The following is an 18,783-nucleotide window of genomic DNA, read 5'->3' as shown; positions in this document are numbered from 1 at the left end:
ATGGAAGAGCAGGTGTTCAAGGGGGACCCAGACACCCCTCATTCCATCTCCTTCTCGGGCAGTGGATTCCTCTCCTACTACCAGGCTGGGGTTGTGGATGCCCTTCGGGATCTGGCGCCTCGGATGCTGGACACAGCCCATCGCTTCGCAGGGACGTCGGCTGGTGCTGTGATAGCAGCCCTGGTCATCTGCGGGATCGAGATGGGTAAGGGCTTTGTTCTGGAGGGGGGTGTCCAAGCAGAGCCTGAGGAGGTTTTGGAGATGCTTTGGGGACAAAGCCAGGCCTGGGAGGCAGGAAAGGAGGAGGTGGGTCAGTGGGACAGTGGGCACTTTTGATGTCTGCCGGGTCACAGCCTTTGACCCGCTGGGCGAGCGTGGACCCAGCATCTCTCCTTCTCCCTCAGTGTCCTTACCTGTGAGCTACTCTGTGACTCAGGGCCCTGGGTGAGGGAAAGACAGTATTGCTCTCAAATATCCTGTGTCGGAAGTCATGCCAAGGGCTGGGATAGAGCTCAGTTGGTAGAGTGCTTGTCCTGCATGCCCAAGGCCCGGGGTTCAATCCCAGCACCACAAGGAAAAAAAAGGGGGGGTTTCAAGGAGTTACGCCAGGACACAGTCAGGTGCGGTTTGGTGGCCTCTTTTCAAATGCAAATACCCTTGGGAGGGGTGACAGGTCAGACCTATCAGGTGAGGATGGATCTTTCACCTTTTCCAGGTGGCTGGAAAGATGTGACCTGAGGGTGGGGGCCAGGGCAGGAGGGGACGAGAGGGGAGAGACTGGAAATCAGGGGTCAGGGCAGAAAATGGAAGCTCTCACTTCATCCTCTGTCCTGCTGATCCATGGTCCTTAGAAGGAAGGGGCCACACTGTGGACCCAGAGGGAGGACCACAGAGCCACGCCTGGAGCAGACACCTCCCAAGGGCCCCCTGGCCACTGTGCTGCAGCCGGGACATTTGCTCACCTTCCAGGCCCTTGTGGAGCCGAAATTCTAGGGAAAAAAAAAAGAAATATAATAAGCATTCAAACAAGAAAGCTTCTAATGTAATGTCAGGAAGTGATAGAATCTAGAATGAATTACAACAGGACAGGGACAGAGGATAAAGTGGGGACCATATTTCGTTTTACATCATTATTATCATTAGTTGTAATGGTAGTGCTGGGAATTCAACCCAGGGTCACTTACCACTGAGCTGCATCCCCAGACCTTTTAATTTTTTACTTTGAGACAGGGTCTCACTGAATTGCCGGCCTTGAACTTGTGATCCTCCTGCCTCAGTCTCCAGAAGGGCTGGGATTACAGGCTGCCACTGCACTTAGCTGGGGGCTATAAGTGGTTAGGGGGAGGTGACATCCAAGCAGTGACCTGTGCAAACAAAGAAACAGCCCAGAGGCTAGTGTTGGGGGGTGGAGGAAGACAGTGGGAAGGGGGATTGAGGAGCATCTGGGGCCAGCTCAGGTGGCCACAGTAGCCAGCTCTGACCTTACTCTGGCTCCTGTGAGCACTGGCATGCTAGGATGCAGACAGCGTGGGCAGGTGGCAGAGAGCATGTGCATGTGCTCTACAGATGGGCCCCAGCCCTGCTGTTCCGGGACCTGGGACCTGGAAGGGAGTTCTAGAGCTGTCTGTGCCTCCGTTTTTTCATTGTAGAAGGCAGATCTGAATACGGCTCCTTCCCAGGGCTGCGTAAGGATTCAGTGGGCTCACATGAGTGAACGGCCCATAAAAATGCCTGGTATGTGGCAGGCGCTTGGAACCTGTCCACTCTCTGAGTTGGGCAAGGTAGAAACTAAGTTGAGGAATGAATGTGGCTGGCCAGGAGGACGGCCAGAGTGATTGGATTTGAAGGGACAGCCAGTGAGACCTGCGGAAGGCCCAGCTGCACCGGGTGAGGAGGAAGGGGTAGCAGAAAACGGGCGCCTTACCCCAGAGCAAGCAGGGCGCCTCCCTGCTAGGACCTCACTCTCCGCTGGCTGGAAGTCTTTGCTTTTAAGAACTGTAGCCATGCCCATTGACACTCGTGTGTGCAAGATGATATTTTATTTTTACCCTTTCACAAGGAATAAGTGAAAGACAAACAACAGGAAAGTATATAGAATGGAGAGAAAGCCTCTGTTCAATCTGCTGCCCCGAATCCCACTCCCCCTCCTGTGGCCTGTGCTATCAGCGTGGATTGTTCCAGATCTTTGTGTGTGTGTGTGTGTGTGTGTGTGTGTGTGTGTGTGGTGCTGGGGGTTGAACCCAGGGCCTTGTGCAGGCGAGGCAGGCACACTACCAACTGAGCTGTCTCCCAGCCCCCAGATCATTTTTAAGCACAGAGTTCTCTGTGAAGCAGTTGGTGCCTTTGTCACCCAATGGACCAGCCTGTGACAACAGTAGGCCACAGGGAACCTTTTCACTGAAACCTGGGAACAGGCCTCCTCTCTGTGGGATCAAAGTCCAGAATGTGCGCTTCTCCTAATGATGCAAAGTTCAGGGAAGGGTGAGGTGCGGTGGGCCTCGCTCCCCCCACTCAGGGCCCGTGAGACTCATCCACGTCCCTCTAGCCTCATTCAGGCACTTGAACTCCCGGGTAATTTACTAGTAACTGGCCCTTCCTTTGTATCAGGCGCTGTTCTCTGTCTCTGGCGTGTTAACTCCTTCAGTCCTCACAACAACCTCTGCAGTGCAAACAGTTATTATCTCATTTTATAGAGGAAGAAACTGAATCATGAAATGCTCACATCACTTGCCTGAGGTCCTACGAGCAGGACTTGGAAAAGCTGGAATTTGAACCCAGTCTGGCCGGCGTCTACACTCTCCCCTTTAAGTCATGCTGGCATGTCAGGGTGGGCATGCTGGCTGTGTAGACAGCAGGTTCTGGATCAGCTCCATCTAGCTGAATGACTCTCCAAAATAATTGTACCAATTTAACCCCAAGAAGCCTGTAGGAGCTCTAATTGTCATCCCCAGAGTCATTTTTCCTTGCTAGTGTCAGACTGGAAAGCTTTGTGTCAGTCTAACACACCTGGAATGATCTCAGGTATCTGGCTTCCTGATTGCTCGTGAGCCTCTACCTGTTCATCGACCCTCCTCCTCTGTGACTTGCCAGCTCATGACCTTGCCCTGTTTGGGTTTTGCTCCTGAGTTACCCTTTTCTTCACCTTCTAGGTATTCCTGATGAATTCTTACGGTGGTTATCAGCTGTAGCCCTTGCACCTAGATTCCCTGCTATGGGCCTTGCCATTTTCTTTGTGCTATATTTTGTCACTCAGGAAATTTTCACAAAGTCAAACGGACCCAGCTTTTCCTCTTATAGTTTGTATTTTTTAACCTTCATGACATGGTTGCTTCTACATTGTCTTTCAAAAATCTTTAAGTCTTTCCTATTTAGGTTCATCCATCGGGAGTTTGTTTTGCTGGTAGGATGAGGGAAAGACCCAATTCCTCATTTTGCCGCTCACTTAGAACGCTGCCTCAGGTGTGTTCAAGTGCCTGCATTCCTAAGAGACTGTCCTTGGACTCTCTCAAAGTTTCTGTTGTCTAAGGGGCCTAATTTCTGCACCAAATGACACTGTGTTAAACATTATAGCTTTATAATAAGGACACATCTCGTATGGCAAGCCCTTCCTATTCCTTCTTCTTTATTTTGCAAATATTGCCTTTATTCCTTTTTTTTTTTCTTTTTGGTACCAGGGATTGAACCCAGGGTTGCTTTAACCACTGAGCCACATCCCCAGTCTTATTTTTATTTTGAGACAGGGTCTCCCTAAGTTGCTGAGGCTGGCTTTGAACTTGTGATCCTCCCGCCTCAGCCTCCAGAGTGCTGGGATCTCAGGCCTGCGCCACCCTGCCCAGCTGCCTCTATTATTCTTGTCCTACCCTGAGAAACGCTCTGCTGGGATCTTGATTGAAATTGCATCTTCCCATTTAGAAATAGAATCTGTCTCTCTATTCTGGTCTTTTTGTCCTTCAGTCAAGATTTTGTGTCTTTTATTGGATTTGTTTCTGAGGGTCTTATAGTTTTTGTTGCCACGAGTTCTTTTTTTTCTGAGGCATTTTCAGATCTAATGGACTATCACAGATAAAAGGAAGGTTGATGGGTTTTGCATACTGATCTTGTTTTGAGGGACCTTGTTGAACACTCCCGAGAGTTCTGAAAGTTTGCCAGTAGGTCATCTGGTATTTTATGCATAAGTAGTAATGCTATATGCATGTAACCAGAGTTAAGTCTCTCTCTCTCTCTCTCTCTCTCTCTCTCTTTCTCTCTCTCTTTTAAATAACTTTTCTTTCTTTCTGTGGTGCTGAGGATAGAACTCAGTGCCTCATACATGCTAGGCAAGTGCTCTGCCACTGAGCCACAACCCCAGCCCCTTTGTCTCTCTCTCTCTCTCTCTCTCTCTCTCTCTCTCTCTCTCTCACTGAGGATTGAGCCCAGGGACACTCAACCACTGAGCCCCATCCCCAGCCCTACTTGTATGTTATTATAGACAGGGTCTCACTGAGTTGATTAGCGCCTTGCTTTTGCTGAGGCTGGCTTTGAACTCGTGATCCTCCTTCAGAGTCGCTGGGATTACAGGCCTACACCACCATATCTGGCCCTTAGTCTCTTTTTTAAACAAAATTCTTAAACCCCTGGTTCCAGGGTCCATCCCCTCAAGGACACATCCCTGTCCTTTGTTCCCAGACTGAGTTCTTCTGTCCTGAGGCTGTTTGTTCCTGTGAAAGCCGAGTCAGTGAAGGGTCCATCTCCTGACTGGCCAGTTCTGTGACAGGGCTGATTTGGAGGCTTGAAACCGTTGGTAAAGTGCTTAACACAGTGCCTGGTTTTCTTTATACCTTTATTTATTTATTTATTTTTATGTGGTGCTGAGGATCAAACCCAGGGCCTTGCATGTGCTACGGGAGAGTTCTACCGCTGAGCCACCACCCCAGCCCTCTTTCTGTTTTACATTAGAGCAGTGTAGTTGTACATGATAGTTGGGTTCATCCTGACAAAACCTTACATGCCTGGAATTCGATTTCAGTTCATGTTCACAATGCCTGGTTTTCACCAGAGATGCAGCAAATGTCCATTTATTCATTCATTAACCTGATGACCACCTGATTAACATGGTGGTCTCCATGACAACTAGTGGGCTTCCAAAATTTCCAATCTGAACTAGAATTAAAAAAAATACCTCCAACTTGTATTTTTCCAAAATACAACTTGTATCATTTTGAAAAATAACTTTTTTCTTACTGAAGAATGGATATTCGGTAGACGTGAAATCCCATTCCCATTTAAGCTACTGCTTGTCCATTTCTTCCCATATAAATCGCATGGCAAGACCTTGCTCTCTCCCTCCTTTCTTTCCACAGTGATAATTGAGCATATACTAGGTCGTGCCAAGGATGCAAACATGTCAAACCAAATGAAACTGCTTTGCCCTCAAGGCGCTGACAGCCTACTGGAACTTGAAGGCAGCCACCAAATAAGCCTCCCGCAACAAAGTTCCAACTGGATGTTAGAAAATTAAAAGGCAGAGCAATAAGCAAACACCTCCAGTCATGGAAAGCCGCCTGGAATTAACTGATGAGCTAGTGATGGAGGGTGAGTGGAAGCTGGACAGGTAGAGGCAGGTTGGGCAGGAACCCAGGCCTCTGAGCAAGAACGCAGCAGGACAACATGACAAAGCCACTCCGTGCAGCAGCATGGTGTCACTGCGTGGGGGACAGAGCAGGTCAGCTGAGGTTGGGGTTTCAGAGAGGTGGGCTTGGGCCCAGGGACGGCTGTCCCAGGGGGGAAAGCCTCCAGGAAGAGAGCCACGCCCCGCAGAGGCCCGAGCAGGCTGCAAGGCCCCCAGCCACTGCCCCGGGAACCGAGGTCTCCAGCTCACGGCCAGAAACCCACAGTGACAAAGCCTTGCTTATATTGTGGCTGAGTAAGCATAAGTCTAAACGGAGCCGTCGTGACAGGATAGTTGGCATACTCTGGATCACAATTTTGACATTTCCTTTCCGGTCATTGAAAACTGTTTGTCAGGACCCTATATTGTTGCTTCTCAAGTTTTTATTTTTTCTTCTCCTAAAGATTTTTAAAAATAGTTCTTAGCTGTAGATGGACACAATATCTTTATTTGTTTATTTATTTATTTTTATGTGGTGCTGAGGATCGAACCCAGGGCCTCCCACACGCTTGGCCAGTGCTTTGCCGCTGAGCCCCAGCCTGATGCTTCTCCATCTCGACTGCACCTAGAATCACCTCCACTGCCAGGGTCTCCCCTCACTAAGTAACCTGGGGCAGCGCTGGGCATCCCTGTCGATGAAGGCTCCCCAGGTGGTGCCCATGTGCGGTCAAGGGGGAGACCAAGTCCTTTCTGGAAAGCCAAGCTCTCTCACTGGGCGAGGTTCCGTGAGTCTGAGCAGGCTGTGGAGGTGAGAACAAGGGGGCCTCTCATGGAACAGTCCATCACATACTGGACCAGCCACGTCTCTGGATCTGATTATTAATGGGAAGTGGATTTTTTTCAGGGTCGAGAAAAACAGCTTCTCTATAGCAGCGTTGGGTTGGATGGGTTTCTGACAGGTCCTCTAGCTGAGCAGGCCCAATGCTGGCCTCCAAAGTCCCCTTAGCCCATCCCACACAGCCCGCTTTGAGGAACTGTGGAGTGGTGTGGTAGGTACAGAGGATCCTGTGGCTGTTCTCTGTCTCTCCCCTTCCCCCACCACTTTAAAAAATAATTTGAATGAAATATAATTCACATACCATCCAATTCACCCCTTTAAAATATACAGCACAGTGATTTTTCACATATTCACAAAGTTGTGAAATCATGACTACAATCCATCTTAGCACATTTAAGTTATCCCCAAAAGAAATGATCTTTAGCTGTCACCTCTTAACTCCTCCATTCCCCCAAGTCTCTGGCAGCCACTCATCGACTTTCTGTCTCTTGGAGTTTGCCTACTCTGGACATATATTATAAAGGGAGTCATATAATACGTGGTCTTGTTTCTGACTTCTTTGACTTAGCATAATGTTTTCAAGGTTCATCGGGTTGTAGCAGGGGTCAGTGTTTTAATCCTCCTCATGACTGAGTAATATTCCATTGAATGGACATACCACCTTTATGTATCCTTTCATTAGATGATGGACATTTGCTTTGATTATTACTTTTAGCTAAAATGAACAATGCTTCTGTGAACATTCATGTCCATTTTTAAACTTTTTTTTAATATTTATTTTTTAATTATAGATGAACACAATATCTTTATTTTCATGTGGTGCTGAGGATCAAACCTAGTGCCTCATGCGTGCTAGGCAAGTGCTCTACCACTGAGCCACAACCCCAGCCCCTAAACTTTTTTTAATATGGAAAATTTGTAAACATATTGCACAGAACAAAATAACAAGCCTCTATGTTCTCTTGGCCCTGGAGACTTTGTCCTCAGCCCCCCACAGCTGGTGTGGCCGCTGCGCAGTGTCAGGACCCAGTCCCCTCCCATCACCTCGCTCACAGGGGTGGCCTCTTCCTGGGGTCCCAGAGGTCCATGTCCTCATTCCAGCAGTCAGAAAGGGGGAAAGGGAGGGCACACAGGGCACACCCCTTCCCTCCCTGGGCAGGACTCAGAGGTGATGCGCATCCTGGAGGCCCACGTCCCAGGGACCAAAGCTGAGTCACAGGCCCTACCTGACTGCAGAGGAGGCTGGGAATGCAGATGTCGCTCTGGAAAGCCACAAGTCTAGCCAGCCATTGGGGGTTCATTAAAAGGAGGAGAGAGTGGACATTGGGGACAGCTATCAGTCTCTGTCACAAACCATAACTGGCAATCTAAAATGATGGAGACACTCTGTCCCCTTCCTGGGGCCAAGACTGTGACTCAGCCACCACAGGATCCAGCCCGTCTGTGGGCCGGTGGGGGCTGACATCACCCCCTCACCCGGCTCCTTCTCTCGTTGCTGTGATGTCCACTTTGCCCACAGAATCCGTCCACCTACCCCCAGCACTGGATGCTGTCCTGTTCTGATGGCCTCAAATGTTCTGTCTCATTTCATCGACTAGATGAAGGGTTGATCAGTCCCACCTGGTGGGCCCCACGGCTCCCACCTGCTGCTCGTAGAACAAGAGCTGCTTGATTGCCGTCTGTTGGCAGTGACAGCGAATGCATCGCTCGGATTCCTGTTTTGGGGTTTGCCTGGCTCTTGGAGAATATTCTTCAGTTATAGACGTGACATATAACCCCAGGATGTTGAAGGAGGAAGGCTCATGGGTCTGATTCCCTCATTTTTCTGGTGATTGTATTTAGACCCTGGTAGAGGAAGTGACTAGATGGAAGTGGACCTCACTCAGGTCAATAGTTTTCAAACTGTTATTCCAAGGAGTCCCAGAATTCTGTGTATGGGGAAGAAAATCAGGAGGAGGACCCACCTGAAGCCCCAGCTTCAACTTAATATAGACCTGCTATTGTCCATCTCATACATGGAGTCTCTTTCTAAATTAATTTAAAGAAAATTTTTTAGCATTTTTTTTAAAGTTCGAAAACTATTTGTTTCAGTCACTTTTTAGACGCTTGAGACTGAGTAATTTATAAAGAAGAGAGGTTTATTTGGGCTCATGGTTCTAGAAGTCTAAGAGCATGGTGCCAACATTTGCTTGGCTTCTGGTAAGGGCCTTGTATTGCTTCAACTCATGGTGGGAAGTGGAGTGTGTGAGAGAAAAAGAGGCTGAACTCTGCAGATAGATAGCTAACCCATCCCTCAATAAAGACATTAATCCATTCATAAGGGCTCCCACCAGGCTCCACCTCCCAACCCTGCTGCATGGAGGAAATAAGGTTCTGACACATGAATTTTGAGGCGAACACTAAACCCAAAGCACCACTTTGTGAGCCCTAATCCCTTTAAGGTGCACAGAGGCTGAAGGTCGGTTTCTGTCTACCTGGCCATGATGAAATGGGCCTTTCATCCATTCACTCTGGGGATCCAGCCCTGAGCAGAACAGGTGGTTCCTGCCCTCAGGAGGCTGACCTTCTGTAGGTGAAATCAAGCCACAGACAACTCAACACACAGAAGGCCAGGGGGGGCTCGGGAGACACCAGGCAGGGTGACAGTGGGAGGTGATGCGGGGTGCAGTTTCAGGTGGGCTGGTCGGGGCCGGCCTCTGGGAGGTGGGTGGAGGGAAGAGAGTTCCAGGCTGAGGCCAGCAGGTGCCCTCGCTGCCGGCCACACAAATAAACCTGTTTGCCTTCCCAGGAAGCCAGCTCCTTCTTCTGGACAGGAAACAGGCTTCATATGAGCCTTGCAAAGTCAGGGACAGTGGGGGCCCCAGCCCGCACATGGGGGCCCCACAGGACCCAGCATGATTCCTTCCCTGGAGGCAGAGGACACGGCAAAGGTCTTAACCAGCCCCCAACCTGGCTCCAGTGCTGCCCAGGCAGCTCCTGGCATCCTAGGCCTCTCGAGGCCTGGAGCCAAGCGTGGCTGAAGTTACTGTCATTGGCTGGTGGCTCAGGTACACATGGGCAATGCATCCAGTGGGCCTCCAGGGAGGGTGCTGGGAAGAGCAAGTGACTCTTGAGGACCTTGGCTTTGGTCATTCCTCTCCCTGGTCATCCATGTGCCTGTCTTTGTCCCTCAGTTGGAGAATGAGACACTGCCAGGTCTGATGGAGAACCCAATTCTCAGGAAGGGAGAGGGCAGGGCTGAAGTTCTGGCCCTGCCACTGAGCCTAGGGTCCCTGAGTGGCCAGTGACCCGCTTTGCCTTCTGTTTCCCCATTGATAACTCAGACATTTCAGTGAGGGACAAAAAGTGGGCACCTCTGGTGCCATGCCAGGCCAATATCAGTCACCAAATAAGTCACAATAGGCTTTAGACACCCGGATGTTGAGTTCATGGGTCAGCAAGTGGAGAGACGATTATCTTGAAATCAAAGCACAGGTAAAGAACATTTTCAAACTGAATTGAACCATATCCTAGAAAATCTATTAAAACCAACCATCATGACTGGAATCCAACCTGCAATGGTGAGCTCATCTGCCAGAGGAGTTGGGTTTTCTGTAGGAATTCTGTGTGGCCTGGGCGGTGGAAGGCTGGATCAGAGATGGCTGGTGTGGGCCCAGGTGGGGCACCCCAGGGTCATCACCAATTTGGGACCAAGTTTCCAGTTAATTCCTTCGGAGGTTGTTATTAGTTTAAGTTCTAAACACCATGTAATGCTGGCATGCAGCTTTGGGGGGTTCCGTTTTGGGGGGTTGACTGGTTTTTCACCCAAAGCCACTGGTGCCTTTCAGTGGTCCAGCAGCGTGGGCAGGTCCAAGCAGAGGTCTGCTGGACCCCACCCCCCTGACCCAGCTTCCAACCAAAGGTCCCCAGCCCTGCCAGTTTCCGGTCTGGTCCTAGCCCCGCAGTCACCAGGCACGTCATTCCTTCTCTTGGCACCAGCTTTCTGGTCCATCTTCATTTCTTTCCTTTCTTATGAGTTCAACCATGACTTGCAATTTTATTTGCACTTTATTTTAATCTGAGCTTTTATCTGTTTTCTCAGAAGCTTCGGAGGTTCCTTTTAGCTCAGCCCACCATATTGCTGAGGCTGAAAGTCTCTCCTGTGTTCTTTAAGACATGAATGAGAACCTCCATTAATTCCTGTTGAGTGTGTGTGTGTGTGTGTGTGTGTGTGTGTGTGTGTGTGTGTGTGCGTCCCAGATGTAACTTGAATTTCAGTCCTGGCTGCTGGGTACACTTTCAGAATCTAAATGTCTTCATTAAAAATCATCCCCAGAGCCAGAGTTATTTATCTGCCTGAGATGGCAGTGTTTTCCTGCAAAAAAGATATTCTGTTCCCATTCACATTCTAGCGTCATGGTAATAATAGCTATTTACCAAGCATTTAGAATCTCCAGCACTTAGAGTGTGCCAGGTACTGTGCTGACTGCTTTAACGCACCATTTATTTTAATTCCCTCACAACCTTATTAAGCAGGTACCGCATTTACAATCATTTTACAAATGAGGAAATAGGGATTAGAGAGATTAAATCATCTTCTCAGGCAGCCCTGGGAATTCCTCTAAATTTCTAGGGTTTACATCCTCTCTAATCACGATTTCAGAAGTTGCTTTGTTAAGCAACATGATTGCTTTATTTTGTTTTTTATATATATTGTAGATGGACAGAATATCTTTATTTGTTTTTATGTGGTGCTGAGGATCAAACCCAGTGCCTCACGCATTCGAGGCTAGTGCTGCACCACTGAGCCCCAGCCCCAGCCCCATGATTGCTTTCTTGCTAAACTCTAGAGGTCAAGCACTCCTTTACACATTGGTCAAGAAAGTGAACTAAAGTGGCATGACAAATACAACAAGGACTTTTTATAAAATGCTATAGAGATGGTGTCACTGTGTGGTTATAACCACACTGGGTTCAGTGTCTTCCAACTTGCTCATTTATACATTTATGCATTTAAATCTCTCCAACCAAATGGATAAAGGTGTATTTCCCCCAAATAATCCTTTGTATGTATTAGAAATTGGATGGAAGACCTGGTAAAGCTCTGCATATGTCGGTCACACAGTAGGAACATCCATTTGGAAAGTACCTCCCTAGGGCACAGAAGCTCCTAGCATCAGCATCTGAGCAGCAGGCACTGTGTGTATAACAGCCTTGCTTGTTATCTGTGTTTTTTGAAAATTTAATAGCAATTAACTTTTATATATATATATATATATATATATATATATATATATATATGTGTGTGTGTGTGTGTGTGTATATACATATATATTAGTTGTCGATGAGCCTTTATTTATTTATATGTGGTGCTGAGAGTTGAACCCAGTGCCTCACACATGCCAGGCAAGCACTCTACCACTGAGCCCCAGCCCTAGTCCATAGCAATTAACTTTTTATTTTGAAATAATGTTGGATTTACAGAAAAGTTAAGTTAGGACGCAAACTTCTGTATGTTCTACACCTAGTTTCCCTGAGTTCACACCTGAAATAATCACAGTACACCTGTCAACAAGACTCCAGTGCTGGTCCATTACTATTAACTATTCTGCAGATTTTTTTTTAAGAGAGGGAGAGATAGAGAGAGAGAGAGAGAGAGAGAGAGAGAGAGAGAGAGAGAGAGAGAGAGAACTTTAATATTTTATTTTTTAGTTTTCGGCGGACACAACATCTTTGTATATGGTGCTGAGGATCGAACCCGGGCCGCACGCATGCTAGGCGAGCGCGCTACCGCTTGAGCCACATCCCCAGCCCCAATTCTGCAGATTTTATTAGAATTTCACCTGTTTTTCTACCAACAGCCTTTCTTTTTCCCTGGACCTAACCCAGGACCCCATACTGCATTTAGTGCATTCATTTTTAAACCAGTGCACTTAATATTATAATAAAATTATTTTCTGGGGCTGGGGTTGTGGCTCAGCAGTAGAGCACTTGCCTAGCACTGGGGGGGGCCTGGTTTCGATCCTCAGCCCCACATAAAAATAAAGGCATTGTGTTGTGTCCATGTACACCTAAAATATAAATATTTAAAAAATTGTTTTCTTTGCTTCACTTTGGGATCAAATCTGAAAAGACAGTTGAGCTTCGTTTCCTATTCTGTGGGCAAAACACACAAACAAGTGGTTAAGAAACTTCCAGACTTCTTGGGCTGCTGTGGCAATGATGTTTTGGCTCCTGGGTCCTGAGAGGGACCCAACGCTGTCCTCCTGACTCTGCCACATAAGGAAACCTCCACTTCCCAGCCCAACCCAGGGTCTATGTCCATTCACGTGGGGCAAGAGTTAGAAGCAGGCTTGATGGACGAAGGGCTCTGTGGTTTGCCCCACTGGACCCTGGCCAAGTGGCTTTCCTGAGCCCCCTCCCCCCGGAAAGATTCCCATCAGCCCTGACCTACACTCTAGGAATGCGGCTGGCCAGAGACGGGACAGTCGGGACAGGACAGTCGGCTTAGGACAGCCTGAGATAAACTGTGCGAATTACAAGCACCAGACGAATTGTCCAGGGGAAGTGGAGAGAGGAAGAGTGGGGAGACCAGGGAAGGCTTTATGGAAGAGGCCCAACTCAAGCTGGGCTGAGGTCAAGGTCTGAGAGATGGCAAAAAAAATAAAAGTCGTGGGGCAAGGATTTTGCACAAAGTGCTTTCTGATCAGAGAAGACACTGACCTGAGCTGGGAAAGGGCCTTAAGCCCAAGGAGCCCATGTGAGGAGATGGGATTTGGGTTCTGGTTGGTGCTCTAGTGAGAGGTTCCAGAACCACTGTAGCCTAAGGAGGTGACCCTACCAAACCCTGGAAGAGCAGGTCCCCACGGGCGGTCATCTCACAGTGGGAACGGGAGGCTCTGGGGGATGAAGGGAGTGTCCCTGGTGGCGGAAGCCCACTCTCATGGGAACAGCCAGCTCTGCGGCTTTCCCATTGCATAATCTTGGGCAGGTGATCAGCTGAGCCTCGGTTTCCTCATCTGTGAAGATGAGATAACTGCAGTACCACCTGAAAGGAGTGTCACGAGGATTCAATGGGGTGATGAGGCCCCAGAGCCTGGCACAGTGGCAGGCACCAAGGAGGTACCCAAAAGGGGAGCCCTTGAGAGCAGTGAGCAGCCGAGGTAGGACAAAGGCCGGTGGAAAGATGGGCAGCACATCCCCCCAACAGAAGCCTCAGGCAGCTGTGGCTGTCAATCACTCCCATCAGCAAAAAAGGAGCCCTAATTATCAGAGCTCTGGGAGAGGGCGGAACTCGGTCCCGCTGGGAGGCCTGGGCTATCTTGGCAGTGGCACCTGATTAGAGAGACTCCCGGGTGAGGAGGTGCTCGGAGTTGATGTCTTGCATGGCAGAGGTTCACCTGCAGGTCCCTGATTGCACACACGAGACAAAGGAATGCCAAGAGTAGGCGGATGACGAATTCTCAGCTGTTGCTTCGGGCCAGTGTCCCTTCAGGAGTCGGGGGAGAATCTGGGCCCAGATGGACTTCTGGGCCCACCAACCAAAACCAGGAGAAAAAAAGAGGGGCAAGGGCCCTAAGAATATCATGAATTCCCAGAGAACTTTCTAGACACACTCCCTCTCTGGCTGGTTCGCTTTGGAGTGATCATTAAGACCCCGTGCAACAAATGTGGGGAGATTGTGCCTGGATTCTGAGGAGGAGGCTCCCTGGGACAGGTGGTACCTGAGGTAGGGAAGAGGCCTGGAGACAGGTTGCAGGAAACCCAGGAGGTGAACCTGCCAGAGGGGCTCCTGTTCCCACTGCAACCTGACAGGAGAATAATCCAAGTTTTTATGCTCAATTCCCCAGTCAGATCTGTATGGAGGATTGTTGCTATCCACATACACACAAAAAGTATTGCTTAGATTTTGTTTTGTTGTAAGTACTAAACAGGTCAGAGCTGTTTTACTTTTGACTACAGCCTATGGTGCATTCAGAACAGAACAGGAGAATGTTAGTTTTCACACATAAATTCTAGTTCTGCTTCTGCCAACCTAGACTGTGTAACCTAAGGTCTCTCCATCCTCCATCCATCCATCCATCCATTCATCCATCCATCCATCCATCCATTCATCCAATATTTATTGAACTTAACCTTCATTTTGGGCTGGATTTCCCATCTGTAAAATGAGAGAAATAGTCTGGATTAGTAGTTTTGACCTTGCTTCTTAAAATTATTGGCCTTTGAGGGACTTCCAAAGGAGGGGAGAGGGGCGATGGGACAGGGTGTAGGACCCCAGCTAGCTTCACCCCTGAAGCCATGTGTCCGGGTGTGGTATATATTGGGTTTCCATTTTAGATCTCTTTTGAACGAAGGGCTCCCTGACTACCGGCTGCCCAGAAGGTGCCTATGGACCTTCCAGTAGTGACACTGTAGCTTTAAGCCAAACTGTTTTTAAATCCATGCCTCTACAGTGTCAGGTAGGAATAAAATGTGAATAAACTGAGGTCACTGCCCCTGAGGGGCTGGATGTCACTGTGAGGATAAACAGATTATAAATGTGAAAGCCTGCTTGGGCAAACGTCTGTTGTGAGGATAATAATAATTATTATTATTATAGAGGAGATGGGTAGTCAAGATAGACCCACAGGAAAATGCAGACGAGAATTCAGTCTGCAATTTGGGAACAGGTAGGAACCGCAGCCTCCCAGGTTCTCCATGCAGGGATTCTGAGAGTTTCCAGGGCTTTCCTGGGAATGCTTTGCTCACAGGCACCTTCCCTTGGGGCTGCTGAGCCCCGACCTCCCCTGCTCGCATCACTGGCTGCTATGGGGGGGGGGTATGCGGAGGGTGGGGGGAGCGAGCGAGCGGGTGGCGTGGTGCCTTGCGGTGATTGGAGGAGCTGGAGGCTGTTGCTAGGTTACCAGTCCGCGGAGACCTAGACCTGGGGCCCTGCAGCCCCATCCTCCACCGCAGATCCGTCCCGCCCAGCAGACCTAATTCGGGCCCTGGGAACAGGATACCCAGCAGCTTAAATTGCCAGACTCCAAATGCCAGACTTTCTAGGATTTTTCACTTAGCAGGAGGCCAGGCCGTGTGGAGGCGGGGAAGAGAAGCCCTCGGTTTTTACCTTCTAACTCATCTCGAATAGTTACTTCTCTTTCCAGACCTCAGGGTCCTTGGTAGCTGACATTTATTTATTCCCTATTTGTGCATACATCTGTGTTTATTAAGTGCCTATCTATGTCCCAGGAATGCTGGGGATAAGAAGGTGATGAGACAGAGCCCATTCTTGCCCTTGTAAAGAAGAGAAGCATTGCCCATTTAAAGAAGATAAACACATACCAGATTATTCCTATCCTCTTTCTTCCCTCTCATTGATTTTTCTAGCCCCCACTTCCCATACCAAGCCTGTACACTCCCCCAGGTTGACAGAACAGGAGGTGCAGCCCACCGGCTGTGCTGCTCTGACACAGCACCCCCTCCCTCCATGCCCCTCGGACTAGACGGTACAGAGTCAGAAACACCCAGCAGGCTGGCCTATGGCCATTTGGGGAATCACTGGCCCTAATCAATATTGAATACTTACTAAAAACTGTCTGCCTCATCACCCAGTAAAGTGGGGATCCTTATCCCCCATTTTACTGATAGCAAAATTGAGGTTGAATAAAATTGTTCAACCCAGATAGCCTGTGGCAAAACTGGCATTGGAACCAAATCTGCCTGAGCTCTTTCCAAGAAATAGATGTGGTCACAGAAAAGAAAGAAACTTCCCGAGTGGCTGAAACCCAGGTGCCCTTGCAAATCTCCCTTCCCAGCATCTTCTTTCCTTATTTTTCCATTGAAGTTTCTTGGCACAAGAGACTCATAAAACCTGGTGAGTCGGCCACATGGATCTATTTAGTTAATTCTGTTGCTTATCCATCTATCAGGGATGACCTGGCTCCAAGCTTTTATTGGGTGATTAAGTCCAGTAGCTTTTTCCCCGGGAACATCTCCGTCACCCTTAGGTGTTGTCTTTCCTTTGTTCACACACTGAGCATCCATAAAATGTCCCAGGACACTGGGTGGCACAGAGAGCATGGCCCCTGGGGGATTCCCAGCCTGGAGGGAAGGTTTCTATGGGCAAAGCACAGTGGCAGCCATTGAGAAGAGAGGGAGAATCTCCTCGGAGCAGAAATGGACGTGACTAGTGTGGGCTGGGGCGGTGAGCAGCCAATCTTGAGCTTCCTGAGCAGGACACATCAGGCCAGGGATGCTACTTTTGAATCCCATCTTGCTGTGGTCACTGTGGGTCCCTGCATCCCACAGCCTGGCAGCCTGCAGCTTGGAAGGAGGCATTTAAGTGGGAGAAGGTTCTGGAAAGCACACAGATACATAGAGAAGTGAGCTAAATTTATCCCTCCTCTCAGAACCCAGGAGTTGCTGTGCTGAACACTTGCTTTCTACCAATGGAGAACTGTCTGACCAGAAGATTTAGTTATTTCTCCCCCAGGTGGGAAAAGAGAGGGGGGAAGGAGGGAGTAGAAGGGAGAGAGAGACCCAGGGGATACAGTTAGAGACTCCAAAGATTGAGACAGAGACTTGGAGAGAAGCACACAGATGCAGAGAGAAAGGTATCCTTTGGTTCGTGGCTCAAGTAAGCAGCAAGAAAGAATTTGAAGCCGAGCCCCAGACTGGGAAAATCAGACATCTTGCCTCTCCATCCCCCCTTGGCCACCTGACTCGGGCTGTGGCATTGCTAATTTCCAGATTGGACCATTTTCAGACCTAAGTTCTTTGGGAACGTCAATACTGTTTCCATTGTCTTGGCTGCTCCCTGTCACCTGCCCCCACCCCTGAATAGCTGAGAGTTGACAGGAAATGAATAATATACTAAGCCACAATTGAATAAGCCTCGAAAGGTATTAAAAATGCATACCTTTGACCCAGCATTCTAGGAATTCATCCTCAGGAAAACAATTAAGGACTTGGGCAAAGAATGTAGGTTGAGATTGTTCATCACGGCATTATTTAGAAAGGTCAAAAAGCCAAGAAAAATGGAAACAAACTAATTAGCCAAACCCCCTGTAGGGGACCTGCTCCATAAATACTGGTATAATCTTATAAAGCTTTCCTCACTGTTTTTAAAATTACATTATAAGTAGATATTTATTGACTGGGAAAAAACACGATATATTGGTTGGAAAAAGCAAATCATAAATAGTGGATATAGCATGGCTTCCTATAAGTTAGAATAAAAATAAAATTGAGAGTCTAAGAAGAGAGGCCAAGTGGTAATCTCTGGGTGGAGGAATTCTAAGACATTTTGTTGATTCTTTTGTTTTGTTTTGTTTGGCTTATCTACATTTTCTAAAATTATTTTTTCCATCATGAGCAGGTCTGATCTGTGTGTCAAGAACAAATATCATTTCAACCATCCCAGCGGTGCCTCTGCCAGAAGCCAGGCTGAATCAGGGCTCCTGGCCCCAGGCACTGGGAAAGGTCATTGACCTTTGAAGGTGGTAGACTCTCATTAAGAATTCCAAAAACAGTGTCCCCAACCTGGTTTGACTCCCTATCCCAACCGGTCTTGCAGGAGAGAGCTCAGTGACCCAACCTGCTTCATAACCTGCCCCTGAGTCAGCGACACCCGCCCTGGGGGAAACACTGCACCTGTCTGGCACATGGTGACGCTGAGCCGGTTGGCACGGCAGGGCTCCCCACCTCCCGGGAGCGCTGTCCCTGGTGGTGGCTGCGATGTGGGGTGGCTTGCTCAGGCCGGTCCCTACGACACAGATGTAGGTGCAATGCTGAACGCTGGCAAGAGAAGGGCGTCACCATGGCAACCCAGGCTCCCCCCAGCCTCTTCATCCCTGGGATCAGTCCAGAACCCAGGGGGTTTTCAAAGACTGGGTTTTGGAGTCAGAAAAACTCCTGCCTGGTGTCTGGCCTGCTCTTCTCTGCTTCCGTTTCCACATCTATAAAACGGTCTTGCAGTGTCTTACCTTGCCCATCCCCAGGACTGGCGCGGAATAAGCTGTGAATTGGAAATCATGAGAGGAGAAGCATCCCTGTTGGGTTTGTTCCGAGGGCTGGGTATGACCTGGGGCAGCTCACTTAACCCCTCTGGCTCAGCTGCTCTATGGATGCACAGGAGAGTAAGGACACACCGTGGCGACTTCCTGGAGATAGGTGTCAAGGAGCCTTTGGAATCTCAAAGTTGGAAGGACTCCTCGCCCTCTGCCCATGCAGGAAGCCTTTCAATAAGCTCTCTGACAGAGGTGCTTATCTAACCTCGGCTTGGTTACCTCTTGTGACATAGAGCTCACAACCGCACAGCTTTCCAAGTAGCTATGACAGGACATTAACATGAAGAAAGGTCTTCCGTGGAGGCCGTCTTACCATCAGGTATTTG

At 48.8% G+C, this 18,783-nt stretch overlaps 1 protein-coding gene across 1 annotated transcript in view; it reads left to right on the top strand.

Annotated features, from left to right (window-relative positions):
- Window positions 1-18,783, top strand: part of Pnpla1 (patatin like domain 1, omega-hydroxyceramide transacylase) — a 38,824-nt gene continuing 20,041 nt past the window's right edge. The window contains exon 1 of the mRNA XM_026383692.2: window positions 1-205. Coding sequence (XP_026239477.2) covers window positions 1-205 — 205 coding nt within the window. The remainder of the gene's footprint in view (window positions 206-18,783) is intronic.

The sequence above is a fragment of the Urocitellus parryii genome, chromosome 8 (genome assembly GCF_045843805.1).
Source record: "Urocitellus parryii isolate mUroPar1 chromosome 8, mUroPar1.hap1, whole genome shotgun sequence".
Classification (NCBI taxonomy): domain Eukaryota; kingdom Metazoa; phylum Chordata; class Mammalia; order Rodentia; family Sciuridae; genus Urocitellus; species Urocitellus parryii.
Note: the sequence above shows the minus strand (reverse complement) of the source record. Positions and strands in the feature narration are given on the sequence as shown.